General features: G+C 36.8%; 1 protein-coding gene across 1 annotated transcript; it reads left to right on the forward strand.

Annotated features, from left to right (window-relative positions):
* The first annotated feature begins 2,520 nt into the window (after positions 1-2,520).
* Positions 2,521-9,925, forward strand: CCNG1 (cyclin G1). Its single transcript, XM_011997740.1, has 7 exons — positions 2,521-3,050; positions 4,476-4,739; positions 6,294-6,547; positions 7,103-7,181; positions 7,261-7,359; positions 7,585-7,779; positions 8,577-9,925. The coding sequence occupies exons 2-6, from the start codon at positions 4,476-4,478 to the stop codon at positions 7,774-7,776; spliced, it is 888 nt and encodes a 295-aa protein (XP_011853130.1). The 5' UTR covers positions 2,521-3,050; the 3' UTR covers positions 7,777-7,779; positions 8,577-9,925.
* The last annotated feature ends 274 nt before the right edge of the window (positions 9,926-10,199 follow it).

The following is a 10,199-nucleotide window of genomic DNA, read 5'->3' on the forward strand; positions in this document are numbered from 1 at the left end:
AGGATAGGAATTGAATACATCATTGAGCCTAGAATATACCCCCAGAAGTCAGTCATTTAACAAATTTTTAATAGGAATTCATGATTAAATCCACACTTCTTTAAAAATAAATTCATAGTTAATGAAGGGCTCATTATCTTTATTTTACAAGAGTGGATAATTGAGTATTACATTTCCACATTTTGCTAATTAGGTCTTTTCAATTATTTAAATGATGGTCTATATTCTAACATTTTGAAACGAAAATGGCAGAGGGGGTTAAGGGAGGAAGAAAAGTAAAGAATATCAATTTGACTTGATTTGTATTTAATTAATGTCTCTCCAATTCTGGTGAAATAATTTATTATGTGAGAGATTTTAATAAAAACTAAAAATATTCTAATGTAAGAGAAAATATTTTATTTCATAAAAAATATTACCTAAAAACTCTCAAGTGAAAATTTCAAGTATAAAAACGTATAGAAATTAATACATGCACTTTAGATACTTTTACCTGTGTTAAATAAACAATTCTAACACACTGATTATCCTTCTAGGCTGAAAACAGATGACTAAGTCTGACAACAGAGAAAACACAACCAAAGTGTGTTTGAGCAAGATATTTAAAAAGAAATAGTAATTTAATAATAAGGGCTACCATTTATCAAGAAATCTACTGTGATCTGGGAATAGTGACTACCTCTTTATGCACTTTCTATTATTTAATCCTCTTCATAACCCCATGAATAATGTATTTTTTACTTCCTATTGTTGAGAAAAGAAAATGTGATTAACTTGTTGAAAGTCACATGACTAGTTATGAGCTATTCCTGGATATGAATATAAATTTATTTTATTCTAAAGTCCATGTGTTCATATTGCCCACAGGTTACATGTTCTACAAGGATGGGTAACAGTCTAATTTGTTCTCCATTGGCTTATGCTATGAAATATTAGTTAATTTATTCATGCTTTTCATTGCTATAAAGAATTTTTTTTCTTTTATTTAGACCAAGTCTTGCTCTGTTTCCCAGGTTGGAGTACAGTGGCACAATCTCAGCTCACTGCAACCTCTGCCTCCCAGGTTCAAGCGATTCTCCTGCCTCAGCCTCCTGAGTAGCTGGGATTACAGGCACATGCCACTATGCCCGGCTAATTTTTGTATTTTCAGTAGAGACGGGGTTTCACCATCTCGGCCAGGTTGGTCTCAAACTCCTGACCTCAGGTGATCCACCCGCCTCGGCCTACCAAAGTGCTGGGATTATAGGTGTGTGCCACCGTGCCCAGTCTGCCATAAAGATTTTATGATGCTTTAGCCATTTTTTTTAAACTGTGCACATACATTCCTAATTTTAGGAATTAATATAGCCATTTTTTAAAAATTGTGCACATACATTCCTAATTTTAGGAATTAATATAGCCATTTTTTTAAAATTGTGCACATACATTCCTAATTTTAGGAATTAATAATAGGAACTAAAAGGCAAAAGGAGAAATCACATTTATAAACTCACACGTTAGAGCAAAATGTATTTTTAAATAAAATTATTTGTTAAAGGTTATAAATTGCCAATTTATATTCACTAGGTAAGCTTTTATTTTCAAGAGGAAGAAAGGCCTCTTCCCCATTTGAGTCCCAGTTTTTTAAACTGACCTGATTACGTGGCTAAGGTATTACTGTGAGGTATTAATGTTTTCTTTTGTTTTTCCTTCCCCTTCCTCCCCACCCCTTTTCCCTCTTTCCAGAGTTTTGTTCTGTGGCATTGCCTTAGGTAAGTACATGGCAGGGCAAACAGCAGAGGTGACAGCAAATCTTCCAGATTTTCACTTTGTCAAAGTAAGAAAGACTGAACTGGGGCCATGAGAACAGAGACATCCAATTACTGTGTAATTCATGAGAGTTTAGAACTGACTCCTTGTGCACCCTTTTTCAGGCCCTTTTACTAATGGACTTTTCTCACTTGTGATGATCTGGGAGAGCGAGAGTGAGGAGAGTCTAAGAAGAGTTCAGGCTAATTGTTTTCCCACTAACCTGGCATAGGAGAGGTTCATAGAGATTAAATTATTTACAGTAAATAAAAAGAGTAATATTGCTTTACATTCTGTTCTGTAGACTGGGATTCACACTCACCACAATTATTCCTGACAACAGTCTGCCACACACCTTTCATTTTAAGCAACTGAAAAATTGTACCAACTTTTCTCTTTAAATTTGCTTTAAAAGCAAATTCAGAAAATTGCTAGAGGGTCAAGAAATTACACAGTCCAACTCCATTATTTGATAAATTGTACAAAAAGCAAACTAAGGCAAGAATCAACTGACTTTCAAAGTTCACGAAGAGGGCACTCTGGAAGTTGATAAACCACCGCACTATATAAATTCCACTACCTCTTTATCTGTAATGAAAAAAATCAAAGGTTGACTTTTTTTTTTTTTTAACTACTCACTGTATTTTTAGAAAGATGGGGCAGAACCACTGTAGAACTCCTAAACCCCACAGAACAAACAGTACATTCTGGAATGATACGCTGGCCAATCCGGCTGGCAGCCGATTGACCTGACCCAGGCAAGGGTTGGTGCATAGAGTATTTAGTTCGGCCCCCTTCTGAATGAAGACACTTTGTTAAATTCTCCAATGAGAGACGCTTAGAGGTAGGGGCGTGGAAGAGGGCCGGGGAATTTGACGCCAGATAACGGGAAGTGTGAGCTGATTGGCCGGGCTTCTCACTCCACGGCCCAGCCTTTTACGGATAGCGGAGGCCATCCATCAAAAGAATTACACCAATCAGAGTTGAAAATGCCCCCTTCTCGCGAGAAAGCCCCGCCCTCCAATATATTCCTCTGCAGGGCAGGCGCGGCCCCTTCGGCTCCGAGCTGACCCTGATCAGGGCCAAGTCGTCTCGGCTGCGCTGCCGAGACCTCCACCCAGGACAGCGCCCCCTCCCCGGGCCTCTCTCCTCTTGCCTACGAGTCCCCTCTCCTCGTAGGCCTCTTGGATCTAATATCGTGGGGTGAGGGGAGCAGGCCCGGGGAGGGTGGTTACCGCTGAGGAGCTGCAGTCGCTGTCAAGGTGAGTGGGACTGCGCGGGGGTTGACCGCCAGGTGCGGGTGGGGAGCGGGGTTGGGGACGTGGAGCGAGGAGTAGGTCTGGCCCGCGCCCTTTTCCGCAGTTAACTCTACCGCTGCTGTGAGCACAAGCCCAGGCTAGTCTGGGGCTGGAGGGGCGGAGCCGGATCCGGCCTCCTGGGGCGCCTTAGTGTCTGCCGGCCCAGTCCCAGGGAGTAGCCAGGGGAGGAAGAATGGAACCCCTGCAGTTAGAGGTTCCTCACATGACCAGCTCTGAAGATCTCCGCCTTCCTGTCTTTAGGTTGGTGTGGGGAGGGACCTTCCGTGTATCTAGGGCTTACCTTGTGCCCGGGACATGGTTGTGTTATGCACACTTAAATCAATGGAATTCCCAGGTTCACCTTTCAGACTAGGTTAGCAACACCCACCGCCCCCCGCCCCAGTGCGTGCTCTTAATGCCACCTTTTAAGTTTCCTTTCCTAACAACAATAAAAGTTGACTAATATTGAGTATTGTATGCCAAGAACTGTGCTATACTCTATAAGTAGTGAATCTTGTTCAGTCTTCACATTCAGCGACAGATATTGTTACCCTCATTTTATAAATCTAGAAATAAGCTCAAGCTCATTATTGTTCAGTTTTTTAGGCACCTACTATATGTGCTAAGCTCTTTACGTGATTTCATTTAACTCACACAAATCTGTGAGGTAGGTCATAAACCTTATCTCTACTTTATAAATGAGGAACTAAGTACAATTAAGTAACCTGAACCGTTCATGTTGTTAAAATGTGGCAGAATACTTAACTACCATCTGCTTTTCACTTTCGGTATCCTGTCTTACGGTGATTATTCGTGGTTATCTATTGACAAGGTATAAGTTGAATAAGTATTTCTTGAAGATTTGCATTTTATTTTTCTAAAAAGCATGTTTCCGGCTGGGCGCGCTGGCTCACGCCTGTAATCCCAGCACTTTGGAAGGCGGAGGCGGGCGGATCACGAGGCCAGGAGATCGAGACCATCCTGGCCAACATGATGAAACCCCATCTCTACTAAAAATATAAAAATTAGCTGGGCGTGGTGGCGCACCCCTGTAATCCCAGCTACTTGGGAGGCTGAGGCAGGAGAATTGCTTGAACCGGGGAGTCGGAGGTTGCAGTGAGCCAAGATCGTGCCACTGCACTCCAGCCTGGCAACAGAGCAAGACTCCGTCTCCAAAAAAAAAAAAAAAAAAAGAAAAAACACATTTAGGATGTGACCAACTTGTAGAAGGGAAATAAATAACAGATGGCACTTTGCAATGACTTAGATGCACTAGCCACATTGGGGGATGGGAGACTTATAAATCATTTCTTGGCCCAGTGCAAAGATGGCCAAGGAAAGCAGGAAGGACTACTTACACTCCTTGCTGGTCTTTTTTTCTATATATAGATGATAGAGGTACTGACAACAACTGACTCTCAGAAACTGCTACACCAGCTGAATGCCCTGTTGGAACAGGAGTCTAGATGTCAGCCAAAGGTCTGTGGCTTGAGACTAATTGAGTCTGCACATGATAATGGCCTCAGAATGACTGCAAGACTAAGGGACTTTGAAGTAAAAGATCTTCTTAGTCTAACTCAGTTCTTTGGCTTCGACACAGAGACATTTTCTCTAGCTGTGAATTTACTGGACAGATTCCTGTCTAAAATGAAGGTATGTTTGAAGCTACACTTTTGTAATTTTGCTCAGTGTGTTTTGGAGATGGAATTGTTACCTTTTGGCTGATACTCATAAACTTGACCTTTTTTATTTTCAGCACGTAGCCAAAACATTAATTTCATCTACTTCAGCATTAATATGATTTCTTATCATAAGAGTACATCAGGTATTAGACTTAAATTCTGAAATGAAAAATAGTCTAATATCAAGTAACTAATTGCAGTTTCCTAGTAAGAAAATTGGCTGTTTTTAAAAAACCCTTCTTGATAGGTTGGATTTGTCCATTTATTTACTATTTTTAGATATAAACAAATGTATTAGTGGCAGAAATTTATTAGAGGCTACATTGTGGCTAAGAATATATTTCTTAATCACTACCCATATATAAAATTGTAAATGTTATAGCCTTAGACCTAGTCAAGACTTGCTTATGCTTGGCATTTCCAGCTTCAGTGTACATGCAGTGGGGAGGAGAGTGTATCTGAAGGAGGAGCAACTATTTTTCTATACTAGATGAACAAGACTATGTCACTTTCAGAGCTTAACTGTTACAAATGCATCTCCCTTTCCTGTACACCTATGGTCACTGGAAGAAAAAAAGATGATGTGGCAATTAGAAGGAAACTCATATTTTAGTCCTTGGTATCTAATACAGTGTATCACAAGAAAGGACTTCAATATTTGTTGAAGATTCAAGAAATTTGCTTCAATAGACTAATTAACCTCTTGACATTTCACATGTGTAGTCACTACCTTTGAATCTATAAATGTTACATAAATGAATAATATGTAGCTGTCCCCTCAGGTATAATTCAGTCTAATGTGAGAATAAGATCATTGCTCTTATGTACAAGTCATAGTAAGAAAAGTAACTACCTTATTCTTTTAAAGAGGTATAAGTGTACTGCTGAAGAGGTTACAAGAAGAGAGAGAGCACAGAGATATTAATACTGGTAACAGCTTAGTTTCATGTGAGCTGGAAGTAAACAACTGGATAAAGTTTTGACTGTGCCTCATACTGCAGACATTCAGAAAATTAAATGATAAAGATTACTAGTGGATAGAACCCTTAGAGGCAGAGTAAACAGTATATGCCATAGTATTTTAAAACTGTTTTATATGTGTTCCCACAAAGACAAGAGCCTGGAAAAAATACAACATCCTGGAAAGAAATGGCTTATTTTGTAAATAAGCCATAAAGTATTTCAGTCCTCATATATCTTTGACTAGTTAACTTATTTGATCAAACTAGAACAATGTTTACTTATACTTCTACAGTGATTAAAAAAAAAACACAATTTTTCTATGCTGAGCCAAACATACTGAAACTCAGTCCAGTTACTCAAAAATTGCTTCTAAGTGGGGTCCATAGTGTTGACAGGCTATAGTTTAGGTATGAGTGGATTGTGTTAAGTCCATCACAGCTAAGAAATAAACCTCAGATATACATTTTCAAACTGTTGGGTCTGAGTTCTAGATTATCCTTTATGTTTTAATTGAAATAAGGTAGAGTCATGGGCTTACTGGTTTTGTTTTTTGTTTTTTTAGGTACAGCCCAAGCACCTTGGGTGTGTTGGACTGAGCTGCTTCTATCTGGCTGTAAAATCAATAGAAGAGGAAAGGAATGTCCCATTGGCAACTGACTTGATCCGAATAAGTCAATATAGGTTTACGGTTTCAGACTTGATGAGAATGGAAAAGATTGTATTGGAGAAGGTGTGTTGGAAAGTCAAAGCTACTACTGCCTTTCAATTTCTGCAACTGTATTATTCACTCCTTCAAGAGAACTTGCCACTTGAAAGGTAAGTGACCTTTGTTTTGAACAAGAGAGATCTGGAAATCAGAATGGTATTGTATGGATATTGCATAAAATCAGTATCCTCATAGAATTCTAATAAAAATAAGTAAAATGACAGCTGTGGCTCCGTGAACTTTAATGTCCATCATAAGTGAGAAAATGTTCCATTGCCAATAGCTTCATTAAAGCTAATTCTTGGGATTAAAGTACATTTTGACTTTTATAGAAACTAGTAAGAAAGCATTTAGCACAAATTTATGGAAAAAAGGACCTTCAGTAGATGTTGAAATATTTATTAAAGCTAAAAGAAAATAAATATTGATATCTGTGGCATAGTACTGTTCATTTTAATTTTTTGGCCCAAATCATTTAAAACTCCCATGTGGTGCCTTAAGAAGTTAGTATCTCTGATGGAAGGGGAATTCCTTTAAATAGTTCACTTGCTATGATAAATGTGCGTAAGCTTCACTTTAAAACTTGACTTCAGTGTTTTTCTAAAAACATCTTTTGACTAGATGTAATATTATCTAATAAAAGTAATACCATTTTCTTTTTAAAGGAGAAATAGCATTAATTTTGAAAGACTAGAAGCTCAACTTAAGGCATGTCATTGCAGGATCATATTTTCTAAAGCAAAGGTAAATATTTTATAAAGATTACGCCTATTTTGTGACCTGTTTTTATATTTGGCATTTACTTTAAATTTATCTCTTTTAGCCTTCTGTGTTAGCATTGTCTATCATTGCATTAGAGATCCAAGCACAGAAGTGTATAGAGTTAACAGAAGGAGTAGAATGTCTTCAGAAACATTCCAAGGTATGTCAAGGACGTAGCGTAAATCCTATTAACAGCTGTAAAAGAAACTAAACCCCTTCTATCTCCTGAAGTAAAATGAGATGTCATATGTTTATTTGAAACTTAAGAAGCTATCCTTAAATTTTTTTAATGAGCAAAGACACATGTTCATAGGATTCCTTTTATTAATGTAGTTAAATAAGGTGGGACTTACTTTGAGTAATAATTTTTTTAATTTATGTACAGATAAATGGCAGAGATTTGACCTTCTGGCAAGAGCTTGTATCCAAGTGTTTAACTGAATATTCATCAAACAAGTGTTCCAAACCAAATGTTCAGAAGTTGAAATGGATTGTTTCTGGGCGTACTGCACGGCAATTGAAGCATAGTTACTACAGAATAACTCACCTTCCAACAATTCCTGAAATGGTCCCTTAACTGGTAAATTTGGTCCGTTATTATTCTCCAGATACAGAAAATTTTCTAATGCCACAATTTTCAACTGAAAAAGAGTAATTATCTTCAAAATAAACAAAATGGAGTTGGAATAGTAAAGGGGGAGATAACATCACTGATCTAGTCAACTAATATTTGAAGGCCTTTACTATATACAAGGTACAACACCTTAGGAGTAAGGAATTATCCAACCTCTGATACATACGTTAGCCATTTCATTAAATTTTCAGCTTAGAGAACAGCATCCTCCTTGTAGCACTAAAATCATGCTTTTTTTTTTAATTGTACATGATCTTGCTGTATGTAGACCCAAACTCTGACTCATTTAAAATTACATAAGCTGAGCAGGACAACAGCACCAGAAGTCTGAACCATGTATGAACTAATTTGAGACTGTTCACTTATAAGCAAAATCAATATGAACTTGAATATTGTACTTAAAAGAAAAAGTAGGATATGATAGATAGTCTCTACATTGGGTATCTGGAAACTGTCAGAATGTATCAACACTATAGTAACCTATCATTACTATAGCAGCTGGACTACTAAAAAGTAGTTATATGCATAAAAAATGTAAACTTGCTTTCTGCATATGTGATATACATTCTTGCCATCTAAATTTCCTAACTCAGTGATGATTTATTTACTCTAAACTAAATGTTAACATTTAATACATCTACATATGATTATGAATATTAGATATGAACATTTCATATCTAATATTTAGTATTTAGGCAGACTGGCTTCTGTTAAGTTGGATTTTGTTTTCTTTATTTAAATAGGATTATTACAGCACCAAAAAACTTCGCTGAAGCCTTTCTCCACAACCTTGTTCTATGGATTCCATAATGTTACAATGGATTTAAGCTATGAAGCCTCAAAACATCACAAGATAAGCATGATGGTCTCAGACTTGGGAAAACTGCCTAATATTACGCTGTAGTAGAATTATGTTTAGCTTTGAATTCATCTGTGAAGCATTCAAATCAAAGCTAAAAGCCTAAATGTGAAATGCTAATGACAAGCCTGAGAAGGTAAACTGTGAATCTTCATTTCTATCATTGATCTAACTTTAGATATTGGATCAATATATTTAGATGGTATTGAAAATGGTATTGGAGGAGTCACACTAATACTATCAACTATCAGTCTTCCCACAGCTTCAATCACTCTCATTATTCTAATCCTACTCCTACTTAATTTAAATATTAAATTTTAAGTTATGAGGTTTATGTCAAAAGGAACATTTCACAAATGCACTTTTAAGGCACAATAAGGGTTAACATTCTAGGCAGTATAAACACATCCCATAATGCAAGTAATAGATAATCTAGAGATGTGGACTTTATTGCTATATGGGAATTACATTTAAATTTGAGGGCATTTTATATAAAGAAAAATACAGACCTATAAAGTTTGGCATATTCATTAAGTTATCTTTTAATATTTTTTTCTAGAAAACAGGTGACATTTGTATCTACAATAAAAAATTTTTATACAGATCCTACTGTCGCAAACTGAATCCCATCAAGAAAATCAGTTTCTATTGTATTAGTAACTCAAAATAAATTACCACTTCGAAAACTTGCTTTCCCACACTAAGGTAAGTTCAGGCTAGATTCAACACTCCAGAAGTTTTTTTACTAAAGACTTTTTTCAGTTAGAAGTGATGGCAGTTTTATTAAAAGAGAATATACTTCCACTGATGCCCTTACTGTGCAAAAAAAGTCTTAAGAAAAGCAAGTAGACATCTTCATAACTATGAATGAAGCTGCTGAGGTAGTGTTTAGGATTCTCCATGTCAGTTAGTGAGTGTAAGAAGTACTGTGTTAAAGTGTTGTAAACAGTTAGTGCAATGTATAGCCTGAGTCTATTCAGAATGGCTGTAACCAATTTGACATCACGTTATGGATCAATACACAATGAAAAACCAAAGAACCACGTATATCTTATTCTTAACTTTTGTAAACCATGTTTTATGGGTAACTTTTCAGTTTTCTCAAAAGGCTGATAAATTTCAGTATTTTGAATACATCATTGTTAATTTTGAGTTGGCAGAGGTAAACTAACCAACTACCATTATGTTTTAGTACTAAGGGATATACCTTTCAATAAAGTTACTGAAATTCAATCCTTTGCTGGGTGGCTTTTTTCTCCTCTGATTTAATTAACTGTTTTAGCAGTATGGTAACAGAACATTATAAAAAGCTATCTCTACTCAGTATATTTAAATTTAGTGCTAAATTTAGATGCATAGTACCAGAAACAATAAAATCCCTATTAATAGTATGATTATTAGCTGACACTTTACTTTTTGTTTTTTCTGAGACAGGGTCACTCTTGTCACGCAGGCTGGATTGCAGTGGTGCGATCTCAGCTCATTGCAGCCTCTGCAGCCCAGGCTC

The sequence above is a fragment of the Mandrillus leucophaeus genome, unplaced genomic scaffold, assembly GCF_000951045.1.
Source record: "Mandrillus leucophaeus isolate KB7577 unplaced genomic scaffold, Mleu.le_1.0 Scaffold115, whole genome shotgun sequence".
NCBI classification, from domain to species: domain Eukaryota; kingdom Metazoa; phylum Chordata; class Mammalia; order Primates; family Cercopithecidae; genus Mandrillus; species Mandrillus leucophaeus.